This window comes from Scardinius erythrophthalmus (assembly GCF_964197995.2).
Source record: "Scardinius erythrophthalmus genome assembly, chromosome: 5".
NCBI lineage: Eukaryota > Metazoa > Chordata > Actinopteri > Cypriniformes > Leuciscidae > Scardinius > Scardinius erythrophthalmus.
In genome coordinates this window covers 29734697-29753508 of record NC_138225.1, presented here as the reverse complement: position 1 = coordinate 29753508, position 18812 = coordinate 29734697, and the positions used below count along the sequence as shown (strand labels likewise).

At 36.3% G+C, this 18812-nt stretch overlaps 1 protein-coding gene across 2 annotated transcripts in view; it reads right to left on the bottom strand.

Moving 5' to 3' along the window:
• Window positions 1–17861, bottom strand: part of LOC308690678 (uncharacterized protein) — a 42232-nt gene extending 24371 nt beyond the window's left edge. The window contains exon 1 of one of the 2 annotated variants that reach the window (XM_081365307.1): window positions 17552–17861. In XM_081365307.1, coding sequence (XP_081221433.1) covers window positions 17552–17637 — 86 coding nt within the window. In that variant the 5' untranslated portion in view covers window positions 17638–17861. The remainder of the gene's footprint in view (window positions 1–17551) is intronic. The other variant, XM_081365306.1, reaches the window with a different exon arrangement.
• Between the last annotated feature and the right edge of the window lie 951 nt (window positions 17862–18812).

Below are 18812 nucleotides of genomic sequence, written 5' to 3'. Positions count from 1 at the left end.
AAAGAGTGATAAGAGATGGCCGTTAAAGATATTACTCTTTATTGATTACTCATTCTCCCATGAGTCTACATGCACAGACATGACCACTGGTATTTATGTATTTCCCGCAAAGACAGGATTGGTTTGTGACATCTCACTAGAACCTGAACAACCACATGAAGTCATTTCATCTAAGACTTTCCGAGAACACAGAAATATGAACTGAATAATATGGCATATTTGTATCATTGTTAATTTTGACAGCAAATTTTGATTTAGTTTTAGTCATTGTCTTTGACTAAAATGCCATTTAGTTTCAGTCATATTTTAGTCATCTGAATTGTTTTAGTTTTAGTCTAGTTTTAGTCGATTAAAATCTAATGGGTTTAGTTAAATTGTAATGCATTACTTTAGAATCTCTCTAAAATTTCCAAACCCATTACATACTCCTGGAGAAAATATTAACCAATATGAATGATTTTAAAGTTTGAACACGCAATACAGACACAGATTTAACTGCTGTGACAAAAAAAATATATCTTAAAATTAAATAAAACCACTTCTCCTAAAGTAGAACACAGTCTTCTTTTCAATTAATGATATATGCATTCTTTATAACAACTGGCATACATCATTATTTATTCTTTCAAGCACACATATTTATTTGTATAAATTAAATATAATGAATCCTTATTAAAGCTTACCAACTCATGCCCTGCCGGGTAGAGCACGTTACAATTCAAATGTGCACATCTACCACAAATGCAGGACATCAGTTCTGACTGGATCTCTTCCCAAATCATCCCTACCTAACATTTTCGTATAGTTTTTATTCGTTGACGAAAATGTCAATAGATTTTCGTCATAGTTTTTGTCATTCAACATTTAGTCATCGTCCCGCTTTCATCTGTGAAAACATTTCTTTGATGAAAATTCTTCAACAAAATGAACACTGCTTTGCATCATTTCACCAAATATCCAAGTGAAAAGAAAAATGTTGTCTTTAACATCCTGACTACATCTGTTTTCTGAAACAGATGTTGATAAACACTCAAACCAAATCTACTTGGATGTCCACCTTGCCTAAGATGGCCACATTCCATCTGTAGTGCGTAAAAGTGGAAAACATCTGTGCAGAGGAGCATTCAGCAAATTCGATGGCTCAAGAGAAAAGAGGGACCGAGGGAGTTTTACCTACCTGGTTGTGAAACCAACTGGCAGGGAGGAAACAGTTTTCTCCTAAAAACAGTATGAAAAGTGTCAAGTGTCATCTGTGGCATATTTTACAGTTCCAGAAAACCCCTTAGACCCCATAGTCTGAACTTACTAAATGACTAATAGTTCCTTGCCAGTTCAGCTTGTCTACGAATCTGGCTTTTTGGCTGTACTATATGGCTCACTAATATTCCAAGGCCTGTTTAAAAACAATCATAAATTCAAAGCAGACATGTAAAACCAACAGGTCCAAACGTCACTACACTGAAATCACTGGTAGAAATGGGAGCTTGTATTATTTACATATGTAAAAAATAAAAACGTTCAATGCTCATTATCAGCAGATAGGACCAGGTTTTTACTCAGTTCAGGTGTCCTGAAAACTGGCTATTGAAATCAAAGCAGACAAAGCAGCCCTGTTCATAACAGCAATATGGAGGAAAAGGGTTTGCCCAAGCTTGCAGATAGTTGGCCTGAGGCATTCAGTGCGCAACAACATGATGTGCATTTGCTTGAGTGCTGAACCACAGATTACAGTTTAATATATCCGAATTTGATGAAAATGGATATTTTGTACCAAATACGGCATGAAAAAAGTCACTACAAAGTAGGAGGAATGGGAACAGAACAAAAGAATAGCACTGCTTCTGAGAAAATGGCTCAGGATCATTACGGTCATTGAAGGATCAGACAGAGGCCTGGCAGACCTATACCATTCTGGATGGTGGGCTTTCTAAAACACTTTGCAGAAAGTACTAAACAACTTGAGCACATTGCCATCTGGCATAGCAACCTTGTCATACTGAATACAGTGTGCCAAGTGCTATTTATTTGAGTGTATTTTGGTCTGGAACAGGCAAATAGCTCAGTACACTAAAATGAGTTCAATAGCCAAGAGACCTGAAATGTAGACTAAAACTCAGGGATATGAGTCAAATGAAGATGTATATTAATAATAATAGTAACTATTGAATTAAATTTACTGCTTGTATGTAGTCTAAGCTTTATAAGGCATCTTGGTGAGAATGTAATTAATGCTGCTTTTTGTTGTTCAGAGGATCAGTCCCCTGGTTGCCAATTCTGCACTAATAGCAACTGTTTGAAGAGTAGAAGAGGAATGAATGCGTCTGGGTTTCCTGAGAGAGAGCAACTGGCAGAATACAAAAGGATGGAGTAGAAGAGTTGACAATAAAGAGCGAAGGAGAGAGGAGGGAGGATGGGAAAATGAAAAGAAGTATGGGGTACTGAATTTAAAGGGGTCATATAATGGTACATGCACTTTTACAAGTTGATTGCACTGAAATGTCTGTTGGCAGTGCCTGTACACAACCATCCTATCATGATAAAAATCCATCCAGTGGTTTTGTTTTAATCTCCTTATATGTTTGACCATCTCTGAAATCAAGCCGTTCGATATTGTGACGTCATAAGATCGTACGCCCCTCCCGCTATTGTGATTGACAGCCGTGTTTCAACACAAGACCCGCCCTGAGCGAGCTGTGACAGCCGTCGTCATTGTAGTCCGCCATTGTTGATATGCTGGAGTAGAATGGCGTCTAAGCGATTGTGGTGTTCTGTTCTTAGATGTAATAAGGAACACAGCAGTCATTTGGATGTTCCTAAATCCGAGCCGTTGAAGAAGCAGTGGCTGAGTTTTGTTTTTGAAGCGATATGCCCAAAGGATTGACGCGGGGATTCCCTCACGGGGATTCCCCACGATCGTCTGTGCTTTCATGTTTGCGCGAATCATTTCACACCAGACAGCTTCACAAACGAGAAAAAACGGATCGGTACCAACGTGTTCCTGCTGAACCTCCAGAAGATGTGAGTGTAATGTTTTATTAACCTTTATATTCGTATTTATATTAATCTTTGCGAAATTTGCAAACCTTGCTGCAGGCTTCATGATGAATGCGTCTAAGGTTTACACTCAGGGTACTTTACGGCATGTTTTCTATGTACGACGTTCTCAATATAATTCATAATCCCACGTTTATAACGAATAACACGTGGTTATTGTGTTAGATACAGTCAGAGAATGTCTAATACGGTGTACCCACAGAACAGAGGGGCGGGGTGAGCAAAGCTCATTATCATTTAAAGACACATGCACTGAAACGGCGTGCTGAAAACAGAGCTGTTTTTGACCAGGTAAAATTAGTGTTTTCTTACAATACTAATGAGAATTTTTAATTAAAGTATATTACAAACTTTTAATTTAGACCCTAAAGAATCATATTAGCTTGTACAAAAATGGCATTATATGACCCCTTTAATAGGATGGGGGATGGGAAAAGAAAACAGACTGAGGTGGTTGGCATGCAAATGTGATATATGGTTGCAAAATTAAATGTTGTGCAAGCAAGAGAGAAAGGGAGAAAGACTTGTATCTTGTACATCAAGGATGTGAAGTAATAGTGCAGAATCAGATGCCAGTTACATGACACAATGAAAGGTAAATGAAAGAAATGAAAGAAACTCTGGAATTAGAACTGGGAGTTTCTGTTCTGCCAAACAGCTAAACAAATATGACATACTGAAATAAATTAGTTGCAGTTACAAGCACACCCACCAAAAAAAAAAAAAAAAAATGTACTTGAGCAGTGGGCATGAGATGTATATAAAAAAAAAATCTTTGGTTCTGATGTTAAAACTTAGACATGCTCACAGTGATTGCCATTAAAACACTGGTGAATGCGTTTAAATGCAGAGAGAAAACCAAGGCACTGGCAACAATCTGTGTTCATTGGGTGTAATTAATGATGTTTGCCAGAAATAGTAGACTGTTTAAGGCATTTACATGACTTTACATGTTTTCTGATTAAGCATACTCGGTGTAAGTTTTTCAGCTTTGAAAGTTTGGCTTTACACATATGTATACATATGAAATGTGGCATTATGAAGCATTTCAACAACCTGTGAAGTGGAAACTAACAATATACCTTAGGTCCAAAGATTTTACACACTAGCTGATGCAGTCAGGTTTTTAGCCATGGAATTCTGATTGTTTTGCAATTAAGTAAAAAGACCGTGACTAACAGGTAAAACTGTTCAGCGAAAACTTGATTATGTACAATATACACAGTTGTGAGTCAACAGGTGTGTCCAGGTCTGTGATTCCAACTAGCATGATAAACCCTGAACAAACACAAAAACAGGAACAATACATCTAGTGTTTCAGCCTTGATTAAAGCTTAATTTACTCAAGTAACTATACTGTGTAATATGAACCCTACTATGTAACACCAATCGACGAACAAGAACTGTAGCAGCCATTCATAGGTAACCTTATAGGTTAGCTGCGATATAAATAGCTATACACTGAAATCAAGCTGTGCAATCCTGACTCATACATCCAGTCTGTTTAAGTGAGGCAGGAACGTTTCATTCTATTCTTCTCTTAAATGGGTTCTATTATTTCTACACAACCTTCATCTGTGCTGGAAGTCCTTTGAGATGATGGATCTTTTCATCAATGCATCATGGCCTAAAAGGTTACTACGACTCTTATCAGAATCACAGGAACTGACTTCCTATTTTTCCATCAACAATGCTGCTATTACCCTTTAAAGGAAATCTACTGCTGACCCTGAAAGTCTGAAACTCTGTAACCTTTCCAAGCTGTTGTTATGTACATGTATTGTAGAGCAGCTTTAAGCTCAATTCATTGGTCATAATTTGATGGCCATAATCATTTATGTAATGACCGCTGAAGCTGAGCAGGAAAAACTACTATAATTATATATAATGTTTCATTATTTCAAATGCTTTTCTCAGACAATTACACTGAACCATTTCAATCCTCCCATTTCGTCTTTCTCCTTCTCAGTAAGGGATGAGAACTATGGGCTCAAGCGAAACATCAGGGACATCATCACGAACATTTGCATTCATGCATTTGGCAGACTCTTTAATCCAAAGCAACCAAAGCAAAAGCACAATTTATCACTTCATGCACTCCCTGGGATTTGAACTCATGCTAAAGCCATTCTCAACTGCTTGAGCTACAGGAACACAACAGAAATAGCAGGATTAATTGTCATATACTACATGCCCATTATCTACTTCTATTGCTATTGTTGTTACTCTTTGAGGGTTTGTTCACTGTTTCAAATAAACTAAATTTCACAGTATTTGAGTTGTAGTCTAAGAGGGTAGGACTTGAGAACATATTTTCTGCAAGATGTCTGCACTGTTTTGAAAATTTAAAGCCAAAGTAAACTCATTACAACTATGTAGCTTTCTTCAAAACTTTTCTGACAAGTCTGCAACCTTCGGTTCTGAAGTCACTAACGGACATGGTGAGTTTAGCCACTGGCCTCCACAACAAACTACTCCTCTGGGACAATTCTGGCATTTCCTGCATCTGTCCCACACAGCTACTGGAACACAGACCCTCGTTCATATACACACGGTCTGGTATCCCTCAAGCAAATAACAACAACAGATAAAGATTCTTCATTTTGTTTTGTTTTTTTTCCTCACACTAACTCCCTATAGATTCTTGTAAGAGAGGTGTCACAGACCACAGAACACAGACCCTCGCTCATATACACTAAGTCTGGTATCCCTCAAACAAATAACAGCAACTTGCGGAGGTAATTGGCACATGAGCGATAACAGTGAGATAACATACTGTACATATTTTCAGTGCAACATATATGATTCTTATCAATTCACAAACTTACCACGAATTTTGATCTTATCTAAGATCTTCCTTTTTTTGTAGAACTGCATAAATTTCTGTAGAAGTTTATCAATTAATCTCAGCCTCCTCATGTACTATTTTTGCTATGAGTTGCCTTGTACCTTTCCCACCATTACTTTTCCAATTTTCCTGATTCATTGGTTACTCACATGTCATGATAGAACTACACCCAAAGAAAGAAAGAAAGCCACAAATACTACATCTTTTATTTTATTATCAATGAAAACTGTAAGTATGAATTTGAACCGCATGAGATTTTCAGGGCAACTCTTATGACGTCATAATGTATCAGGACCATAATGCCTTCTTCCCCAATAGATATAGTAAAGTTTCATTGCGGCCAGTTAACAGTTCAATTGGCACCTATACATTAACAGCCTAAACAATGGAATACAAGACTTTGACTTACTGTATGCAGCAGCTGTTGGAACCATTTAAAAACATTCCACATTTGAAATTAGAATAGCACTTGATACACAGTCTGATGATTCAAGCTAACAGACACCTGCCAACCACAAAGGCTGGAATCAAAACACCAGCTTTATTGGAATTGTACCTTCTGAACCTGCAATGGAGAGGTGCCAGTTCTAGGGTACCCAGTCACCTGTATCCTACCTCTAAAACAACCACTGACAATGTTGTACTGCTTGTAGATTAAGCCCTATCTTTTGTATTTCGTTTTAGTATAATCTCCAATAATACACTTAAACTGGCAAAACGTCATGCTCTTTCAGGTTATGTGAGGTGACGGATAACATAACATCAGCTTACGCTGGATCTATGGCTGTGTTTGAGCTGTTCTCATTACTTTGCGGGAGTCTTTAGGTATGCAGGCTGTTTGTTGATTTATTCTGCCCTGTGTAAGTTTCCAATCTGAGGTGATTAAAGGCCTCTGGCAGAGCCAATCTTGTGTTGTGTAAACCTAAAACACCACAAACTTTCCTATTTTCACCTCATATTACGCCACCAGCACAAGAGGAATGTTTATCCTCAACCAATCTCAAGATAAAATGAAGGTCTTAGTTTTGTCAGTGCAAATAATATGAAGAAATATAATTTATTAGAGTAGACTAAAGCTACATTAAAAAGGCTCAAATGTGTCCCAACCGGTATTGGGTATTCACTGCAATGGACTCCTTTTCTCAATTTGTTTTGTGCTAGTTAAAGCCAGAGCTTCAAAGCAATGGAGAGGAAACCTGCAAACAGCGTGAGGTCCACTTACGATATGTTGAGCATAGATATAACAGGCTCAGTTGTTAAAAGCACACAATAGTTTGAGCTGCAAACAACATGACCTCCTTAGGTAAAAGGCTACTGTGAGTCATTAAGGGGCGTGATAAAGACCTCCCTGTAAACGCACACCTCAATCTGCACCATGTCATTCACCACCTTGGAGGAGTGTGTCTAATTTGGGACGCAAACTAAAGGCACCATTATTGAAGAATGTAAATGTTAACACAATAGAACATCAGTGCTTAAATCTTTGGCAAGAATACACTACTGTTCAAAGGTACTATTCTATTCATTAAAGAATATTTATCAGCACAACTGCTTTCAACATTAATAATGAGAAATGATTCTTGAGCACTAGATCAGCATATTAGAATGATTTCTGAAGGATCATGTGGCATTGAAGACTGTAGAAATCAGCTTTGCATCACAGGAATAAAGTATAATATATTTAAATAGAAATCTTTTTTTAAATTTCACAATATTACTGTTTTACTGTATTTTACATTTCAAATAAGTCTTGCTGAGTAATTACTTAATTAGGTACTTAGTAATAGACATTGTAATAACATGTAACAAAATGTACTTAACATGTAACTAAGTTATGGAACAGCCTGTACTTACAGATTGTAATTACACACATGTAACAGGCAGCTACTGTTACACATGTGTAACAAGCCAAGTTGGATAAGGTTTATAGATACACATGAAGTACACTTAAGTACATTCTTGATACACTTTATTCTACGTAGCTTATACCTGTGTAATAATATGTAATTACAATGTAATTAGGAAACTACTACATGCATTTAAGCTGTGAACTAGTGAGTAAAATCTAATTAAGGCAGAGATGGATAAGGTATGTATACACAAAGTACACTTAAGTACATTCTTGATACACTTTATTTTACGTAGCTTATACCTCTGTAATATTTTGTAATTGCAATGTAATTAGGAAGCTAATGCATGTATTTAAGCTATGAACTAGTGGGTTAATTCAGATGGATAACATATGTAGATACACAGGAAGTGCACTTAAGTACAATCTTGATACACTTTATTTTATGTTACATACAAGTAATGCTACAGAACATACACATTTACCATGTGTAACTGCAGACCTTAGTAGCCTAACATATTTAAGTACTTGTTACATTGTGTTATACTAAGTACTTTCTTACATAATTACAGTGTACCAAGTCCGTAACACGTATGTAACAGACTCGGCTTGTTACACATGTGTAACAGTAGCTGCCTATTACATGTGCGTAATTGCAATCTGTAAGTACAGGCTGTTCCATAACTTAGTTACATGTTAAGTACATTTTGTTACATGTTATTACAAAGTCTATTACTAAGTAATTAATTAAGTAATTACTCTGTATCAAGGGCACCGTAAAATAAAGTGTTACCGATTTCTTTCAAAAATAATATGAAAGAAATCTTACTGACCCCAAACTTTTGAACACCAGTGTCTGTCTATTTTCAAAAAAGTTTTTTTTTTCACTTCCTGTATTGGTGGATAAAGATAGGAATGAAATTTGAGAACATCATAAATGCTCAGAACCTTGTCTCTATGGTCAGAGCAAATGCATTTAACATGTAGGAAAAGAAATGGAAAAATCTTTCAACTAGACAAGATTGGCCAAAAAATTACATGAAAGCACAATGAAAAGAGGCATATGCACCATGCTCATTTGCCAAAACTTTTGGCAAGCACAAAACTTGAAAGTTGAGCATGGAAAGGCTTGCACATGATTCTATTATTGATCTTCAAGGTTCAAGAAATAACCAAAAAAATCTCAACTGGAAGTCATTTCAACGTCTTCAAAAGAAAGCAGATTTTTGGAGACTTCTGAGAGTACCCAGATATCCAACTGCAACAAATGTTAATTTTCCCGGACAAGTTAATAGCTCACAGCTCCGCCAGCAACCACGAGCCATCTGTGTGGGACTAAAACCCAACATACAACAAACAGCATTGTTTGAGGCTTTTGACCCAGCATTGCAGCTTAGAGGAAAACCATTAACATTTTCCCATTGAGTTCAACAGTGGAGGACCCAGAGAGAGAAGCCACCTACACAAGGGCCAGGCATTTCCCAAGAAACAACACAGATTGTCAACATGATTTGAGGTTTAGTTAATGATCCACGAGGTGACTGAAATGAGTGTAAAATCATCTACTCATGCTTCTCAACCTGAAATCATATTTACTCCATATAAGCAGTACTGAAGTTCAAGGTGGTACTTTCCAAGTTTAAAGTCGAATGACTAGATCCTAAGTCTGACTCAGTTGACTGAGCTGAGCCAATGCTGACAGAGACATGAAGTGTCTGTACATTGCTGTCTGCCATGAGAGTGAAGAAGAGAAAGTAATATGGCATATGCTTCAAGACATCCTTGTAAATAAACATCCCTTCAGGCTGTTTCCAAAGACACTCATTCAGCATCTCTGCATTACAGGAGTGTAATGTAAACAATAATTGGTACATTCGAGGTGGTAGTTTAGGGATTAGGAAACATTTACAAAACATTCACACTACTGCAACACTGATAATTGACATGAGGAACATCAGCCAAAGTCGTGGCCTAATTGTTAGAGAGTCAGACAGGTAACCAGACAGTTGTGGGTTCAATTCTCAATACAGGCAGGAAAAGACTGAGGTGCCCTTGAGCAAGTACCTAACCCCCAATCGCTCCCTGGGCGCCACAGCAAAAATGGCTGTCCACTGCTCCAGGTGTGTGTGTGTGTCCACGGTTTGCAGTGTATGTGAGTGTTCACTTCTCACTACTCCTAAAGTGTGTGCACTAACTTGAATGGGTTAAATGCAGAGGACAAATTCCAAGTATGGGTTACCATATTTGGCCTTCACATGTCATTTTCATTTCATTTTTCATTTCAACAACCTGGAGCTTCCAAGATCAACTTACATCCTCAGCATACTTGGGAAAACCCCATGGGTCTTTTAAAGCAAAGTTTAAAGTAAATCAATGAAGCACTTACTTGGGACAAAGTCAACACTAAAACATCTCTTAATTTACTGCTCAATAGCGTAATTACTAATTTGCCACCATAAAACATTTATGGTGGTTGGGTTACCACAGGAAACTAAATAACCCCACTAAGATAAAGCTATAAAAGTATTTAAACAAAAGGAAGATCAATGTGACTTTTTTATCTAAGGATGGTTGAGATGACTTTTTTTTACCTGAAAATATCTTTATCTGTCTGTTAATGCCTATATTGTCATTTTTGAATGACAAACTTTTTGGCCACCCTTGTGATAAAATGGACTTTGCTCAAATGAACAGACAAATGTTGTTAGTGGATAAAACTATACAAGCAACATAACATCTGATTTCAATTATGTCAGATTGGCCTAGTTGCATGAAACACAACAATATAGTGTGAGATTAAAACAAATGGTGATGCAGATCAAGTCACACCAAAGTATGCAGATGATATTTAAAACTACACAGGAAACTACTCTTTTCTACTCTTTTAATAACTAAGCTGTCAAACATAATTGTTACTTTATTAATTCATCAATTCATTTTGTACATATAAGGCATTACTGCAGAGAAACATCTCTCAACCCATCCAACAGCAACGCTTATTCTCAATGTTATCTTTGTCTTTCACAGTACTATAAACATTTAAAGTGCACAGAGAACAGGAACTTTACAAATAATTACAAAGAAATAGCAAGTAACACAATGAATAAAACGACATTTTGAAGTAGACAGACTGAAATCGTATTTTTGGTCGTTCTTCTTTTCTTCAAAAAATTATTTTTATGGTCCTGCAGACAGCTAATTTGACGTGACTTTCAAAAAGGTTTTTGACATGGAAAATCCCAATTGTTTTGTGCATAGTTGTCACTTATTATTACACTACTTTATCAAAACTACCAGCAGAGGTCAATTAAGGTTACATGCTCCATTATTAGTACCGAATAATGTTCTTGTTGTGATAACTCACCATGCTCAGCAGATGTTTAATTGGTGGTAACATAAGAACACTGCACCTTGAGGCTCTTAAATCATGCATAAACCTGTGCTCCAACAGCATGGAGATGGAAGCACCTGAACTCTGTATTCCTTCTTTATTTGCAGGTGAGTTCATTTAAAAACATCACGGATTAACTTTATCACCATCGAAAGACGTGTGTGCATCGTTCAAACCATGCAACGTATTTTAACACGTTAACAGTTGCATTTTTGGTCTCTGAAAATGTTAAAGGACAGTGACTGAATCCCTCTTTGTCTGAAGGCGGGGGGTGAAACCACCTTCAAGATTCAAATGTCACAACTGTGGCTTTTCATCATAACCTCCTACAACATTCATTAGAAAGAATTCTGCCACGCCTTCAGAGTTTCCAATCAAATTCAGTCCAGTCACATCCCCCAGGAGTTGTCTCTGCCTGCATAAGGCTTAGGATGATAAATTCACATTGAGCTCAATAAATCCCTGTCAATATAAGAACAATATGTTATGGCTTACAACCAAAAAAATTTGTTATGAAATGTGTGCTTCTTAAAAAGCAGATAATCACATTGTCATTTATCTTATATCATTTCTTGTACTGCAGGGCACTCTACAAATTATGAGAACAACAATAAAAAACATTTTCACAGAATCAGTTCTTCTTACTGCATTAGTTTTCAATACACTGACCAAACATGACTCATGTAAGATCTTGGGAATCTCTACACACCCATTCACAGCAAACACTACAGCTGCTACATGCTACAAGAAAAAAAAGGACCGTTTGAAAACATTTCCTTCTGAAGAACTACTGAGTGGCATGTGAAAAGACTGTCAGGTATAACTCTGATCATAAGGCCGATAAGAACGAAGAATCAGTCATGGTTAGTACCTCTATATAGGAGATTTTTCTGAGAATTGCAATTTTCCAAGTGGAGCCTTCCACCAGACCAGTTAGCTTGGCTGCATTTTATATCACTAGAAAATATTTCTCCCATAAGCAGCTTTATGCAATATTTTGTCCTCATTTCCTTCTGAAGAACACAAAAGAAGATATTTTGTAGAACGATTTTGACTCATACAATTAAATTCAATGGGGTCCAAAAGAACACTGGACCCAAATTTCTTTCCCGTTATGAAAATATTCTTATTGAAACAGGAAGTCAAGATACTCTACAGTTCAGTAAGTAAGTCTGGAATCAGTAAGATTATAAATGTTTTTGAAAAAAGTATTTTACTTGATTAATCTTTTAACATTTACTTAATTTAAAAATACAGTAAAAACAGTACAATTGTAAAAAATATTATTACAACTTTAAATAACTGTTGTTAATATCTGTCAAAATGTAATTTATTCCTGTGATGGTAAAGCTGAATTTTCAGCATCATTACTCCAGTCTTCAGTGTCACACGATCCTTCAGAAATCACTCTAATATGCTGATTTGGTGCTTAAGATACATTTATTATTATCAATGTTGACGGATGTGTTGTTTAGTATTTTTGTGGAAGCTGTGATATATTTTCTGAATTCTTTGATGAATAGAAAGTTCAAAATAACAGCATTTATTTGTATTAGAAATCTTTTGTAAAATTATAGTTGTCTTTACTGTCACTCTTGATCAATGTACTTAGAAAGTATATGAACTAACAATCCCTAAACTTAAATTTTGATTTAATTGGAAATTACATTTTTGATTTCAAAAAATGTTTTGTAAATAAGTAAATAAGTAAAACCCTGTATAAAGTGAAAACTGCCGATGACAGAAGCTATTCCTTATTCTAGTGAGCTCAAAGTGCATCTGAACAGCTCAATAAGCCAATGATGCCAATTGTTCAGAGCACAAAAGTACAGAGATAAGAGATAACGGTGGTGGAGAAGTGTACATTTCCATTTTGCTAAAAAATGCACAGGGCTGATTCTCTGCTAAAGCTTAGCATTTTCATATGGGCCTTTTTTTCTTGAGTTACTTGACATGTCAAAGTGGCATGTGTGAAATACAAAGTCAACAATCCGTCCCCATCACGGTTGCGGCTGTCAGCAGACAGAACCAGGCAGTACATGAATGGGCCTGATAGGCTTGTAAAGCCTGAAGCGTCAGTGACTGTTTCTGAGCATGTTTCCACGGTGATTAAGCATGTGGAAAAACAGAATGGGTGCTGCCTGGATCATTTAGGCAGTCACTGCCAGGGCATTTGCAGGAATTAGCCTGAGCCTGCTGAAATATAGGAGAGACAATGACACTGCTGATATAACAAACGTTGCCAAGATCTGACACAGAGGAAAGACAGTGCAGGGCTTTTGAACTGTCAGATAAGAAGCTGATAAAGTTTGATCAAATGTATATCCAAGGAAGCCTGTTACATGTAGATTATATTTGAAATACCTGTAATTACTGTCACCTTTGCAATGTGTTAGTGCATTAGATTAGAAGCCAAAAAAATATGACATCATAGTCGAGTGAGCGGCAGATGGGAACAGGCTATTAACTTCTTCTCTAAATGAATGAGCGCATATGTATTCAGTTTCAAAAAAGGGTGTCTCTAATCATGTGGGTGTCCACTTAAGTGCAAACCACCCTGCAAACTACTAGTCTCCGCAGAGGCCTGAAGCTGAGGCAGAATATAACTTCATGACATCATGGTAGAAAGGCACAAATAAAAGGGGCTGGTTTGGTTCTTACATCATTCAACCCAAAATGCACATACGCACATGCATGCACATAATGAGGAACCAGAAAAAACCTTTGAATCATTTTATAGGCCAATAAATGGCTAGATTTTCTAGAATACCACAGCTAGCTGAATTTTTTTATTTTCTTTAGGGGTCCAGATACGAACTGCTGTGAACCCTATTGTTTTCATTAGGATTAATATTTTACATTTTCTGCCTTAAAACTAAATATACAGAGTAACCCGTAAATAGTAGAAACATGACATTTAGAACACTAAAGGAAAAACTACAGAGCAAAAAAAATATACCACCATTTATTTCTGCCAAGGAAACTTTTCCACCATATTGGATTTCTACGGAAGAGAAAGAAGGCCAAGCAATAATAAATAATAAAACTATCTCGATATTAAAGTCATTATAATGGCAGATTAAACTTGCAGTTTTTCGAGAAAAAAACTTGAAATACAATATTGAGATTCAACTCATTCAATTTCGAGAATAAAGTCCTTATAAATATAAATTGAGAAAAAAACTCTAAATGAAATGTCAAGAATAAACTCATACTTTGAGAATAAACTCGTAACTCGTTTCGAGAATAAACACGCATTTGATCAGTCAGTGTCATGTTCATAGAGGACATGACAGAGTTGGATCACTTCAAGCTATATTTTAGTCTTTCTTTCAATAACAAAGAAACATCTTATTGCTAAATATAACTGAATAATAATTAGCATACAAACTTTAAAGAGTATTTTAAAAAGAAAAAAGAAAACAGTCCAATTTGCGAGATGTACATGAACATGAAGCAACCAGTGGCCAAATGCAAGGTTATCGCTGGCTGCTACGCTGTGGTTTCCCACATTATTAATCTTGTTGATCCTCAAGGTGTGGAATATCGAGGAACGAGACACTTGAGAAGCAGTGGCGGAACTAGACTTTTATATATGGGGTGGCCAAGGCTACTTTAGGGGGTCCATAGACTGTGAAAGAATATCACGTGTAATACTTATTTGTTTTCGTTGTTTTGACCCATGTAACATAGTATTCTAATTAATAAGCAACCAAAATTGTAGATACCAGTGAAATACCACAGCAAAAACTACAAGCCTAAGTAATATAAATTCAAAACATTATTAAATACAAGTGAAGAGTCGGTAATAAAATAAGAACAGTGCGAAGAATTAAGTGCTTGAAGTTTTTCAGGTGAGTGTGAGTGGCGCTCTGAGACACGGTAGGATTTTGTGATGAGACACAGTGATGATGGACATAGTTGTGCAGTCTGCTCCCCCTGGGAATTTAACCAAATTAATATTTCATCAGAAAAAGCTTGACCTTGTAAACGTTACTCACTTAAACATATATAAATAAAATGATCAATGGTCCAGCGTTAAACACTCATTAAAAACAGATTTGCATACGAAGATGGCAATATGAATTGCTCAGTAATACAGTGGTGCTAACCAGGTCTGTAAAGGGTTCGTTCTTGGACCATTTAGAAACTTCTGATACAGTATACAGCACTATTGCAGCGCACGTGATATACAAAGTCATCAATAATCAACAAGGTATACATGCATTAAGTCAAAATTCTCTCACAAGGCTGTTGATAAATGTCAAGATTTACCGACATAGATCTCAAAAGCTTCTCGAAATTCTCAAAACGTAATGTTTATTCTCAGTAATTTATTTAGCATTTTTTCAAAATTTTTGTTTTTCTTTCTCAAAGTATAATGAGTTTATTCTCAACATTTTAATTTCAATTATTTTCTCGAAATACTTTATTCTCAAAATTTGATTATTTGATTATTCAACTTTTTTTTTTCTTGAGATGTATTGTGTATTTCGAAAAACTGCGAGTTTAATCTCGCATTATAATGACTTTAATCTTGAGATGGTTTTATTTTCTAATATTGCTTGGCCCTAATCCTCTTCCATAGATTTTTGAACAACAACAAAAAAAGTACTTTTGCAAACTAGGTTTTTTTGACAGTCAGTACTTATAATTTGGCTGTACCAGATTTGGCATATGTGTATTCTTGAGTGTAAATATAATCCTCAAAATATGTTAAACTTTGAATTCTAGGCCACATAATGAAAAATGTAGGGCACAGCCCATTATTCTAAAACAGCCATAATAGAGTGCTGCAGGGATGACGTATTCTTCGTAGGCCGAAACCCAGAAATGAGTTAGCATTTTAGCACTTCCGGTTCCATTGCCTTGAAGTCAATAGGATTTTTGAATGGGTTTTTGGTTAAATGTCTGAAATAAGGTTTGTGGTGAACACGTGCTCAAGATATTTTCACGCTCTACGATGTAAAATACATCAGTACCCTGTGATTTTTTAAATTTTTTACTTATCTTGGAAAAGGCGGTTGCTAACAAGTGGCTAAATGGGACTACAGAGGTTGATGGAAACATTAAATGTTACCAGCAGAAAAGGTAAACATCTTCTCACTAGTCCGCTTTCACAACCTCACTGTTTAAAATCACACCCTTGCAAACAATTAGGACTTTCAGGGAAAATGTTTTAAATATAGACTGAAAGTGTTGTCGGATCCTTAGTGATGGTGAAATTTAAGTCATGCGACTGTATTGTAGTTCATTTACACTTAACTTTTTACTTCTGCCGATTTCATTTAGGCTTCAAAATTCATAAAAGTTGTGTTCATTTGTGAAGATTATCATGATGAAAAAACAAAACTTGTATCCTATTGGGTTTGTGTCGAGGGTAATGCTAACATCTGGGTTGGCCTACAAAAATACATCTTTACTGCAGCACTATTCCTGAACCAAATAAGTATCCTCAATGAACTTTAGTAAACATATGTAGAAACTTGGTTGTGCTGGGCTAGTTAATGGTTCTATAAAAATGACAAACTATGACTCTGATATTGTTGATGTGAATTTGAAATTGCATATGCCTTTGACCAACATCTAATGAGCACTTCAATACTAAAGCATAAAGAGGGTGACAGAGGGTGGCGCTATAACAGTGAAAAACATAAAAAATGCGTGCAGCTTCATTACATGATACAACTGATGTAAATTGTGCATTCATTGGTCTTAACATGTAGGTCAAATACAAATGTTAAAATCGTGTAAGGTCATAGTTTAAAGGTTTTTTTTTTCTACCTTACTAATTTGTGCATGAAGCTATGGCGTGCAACTGAGCTGATTTGCATAGCCTACAGGTAAACACTAAGGGAGAAATGGCAATGAGAAGTTTCATAGCACTTCCAGAGGAACAAAGCCACCGTGTTTGCGCTTCACTTTCCGTTTCAATTTGTGTAAAAACACATTCAGTGACCTAAATCTTCAGCAATGGGATAGGCTTGAGGGAAGTGGCCTAGTAGATTTTGCTTGTCACAAAAAGTACTCTGTAAACAAGTGGGCTACTTCCATTCTTGTTTCTTTTTCTTTTTTCAGTGCTGAACATATTTCAACTTTCTTTGCACGGTGCAAAATATAGGCAAAGTGCATTCAAACGTAGCATACACATTATTCAAAACGTAGGCTAAACATAACGATGTCTGAAAACATTAAAAAAGGCAACTGCGCAATATTAATTCCAAAGCATCAGTGCACGTCTTCGGTTGTGTCTCAAAACCAAACGAGCTGCCTAGCTAGACAACATTCAGATATGTTGCTTATGATATATAAAAATGCTTTAGGCGTTTTTGACGCCCAAAAATGCAGTCTAGACATGCAGCTCGCTTAGTTTTGAGCCACAGCTAGTAAGTAATGTTTATTGTATTACCAGTTGGTGGATGCTCGCGGGTTGAGGATGTCTTCTTTAGCGGTCAGCAGAGACAGGCTGTACGTGTCCAAGTTAATCGCTCTCATCCTAATGCTGGAGTGTTTCTATGTAGGCTACTCTACAAGACCAGTGCACTTCAACTCTCGCTCTATGTCCCTAGTAAACAAGCGCAGTTCCCTTCTCCAAAGTTGCATTCAGTGACTTGAGTTTTGCAGGCGATGTGTAACTTCTGTAAGTGAAGAGCTGTTTGAGGTGGAGGCGAACACTGCTGATGTGCTGCTTCTGCATCGGTCCTGCTGGAAAACTTCATGAAGAGGAATCTCTCCAAAAGCTCCACCTCCTGCTCCGAGAGGGAAAAAACACCAATGCTGTTGCACAATTTCACTTTATCTTGGTTGTTGGTAACATGAATTAGGTCTAGGCCTACCGTGGTATGCAGGGTCACATTAAATTAATTTGGAGATAACATAATTGAATTATGTTATCTCCAAATTAATTTAATGTGACCCTGCATAATTGAATCCAGTTTTAATGTTCTTGACTGTTTAAACACGAGGACGCATATCAAAATGGGTTTATGAACATTCTTGTTGAGTTAGATCATGAGATGTCCAGATGCCTTTGCAAGTTTTATGCTATAGGCTACCTTGGATTTTAGCATATTTTTAAGAGGTTTTTGAACTTTTTGAGGCCAGTGACTTCAAATATGATGATAATTTTCCTTTTTCATATACAGACATTATACTGTTAGAAAGTATAATGTTAGACATGTTGTTTGCAAAATTAAATAATTGGTATTTATATCCAAAACAATTAAATATTAGCCTATCTGAAAACGATTCATTTTTAAAACACATTTACTGTATCTGACAATATCACTGTTACATTCTGCTTTTTTATTTTAGTGACGACCATAATAACAGTGAGAAATTAAACAAGTCTGACTGCAAAGTGAAGCGTAGGTGTACACTGACAGCCTACATTGTCAACTTAATATCAATAGGCTATAATTGAACAAATTAACAAAAAAAATTTCTCGACCTTTTTTTTATAGATCCTGTACAGAGGCCATGCAGCTGAGCCGAGGATTGGCTAAATTATGTTTGAAAACCCCTGTTAGTTTAATACTTGACTTGTGTTTTTGTTCTTCAGGATTTCTGCAAAGAGAGAAAAATCATGAGCATGCACAAAAAGAAAATCTGAGTGCAAAATCATTCAACATTTTTAGATCTCTCCTCCTGCCTAATGTTTGAAGCCTGTC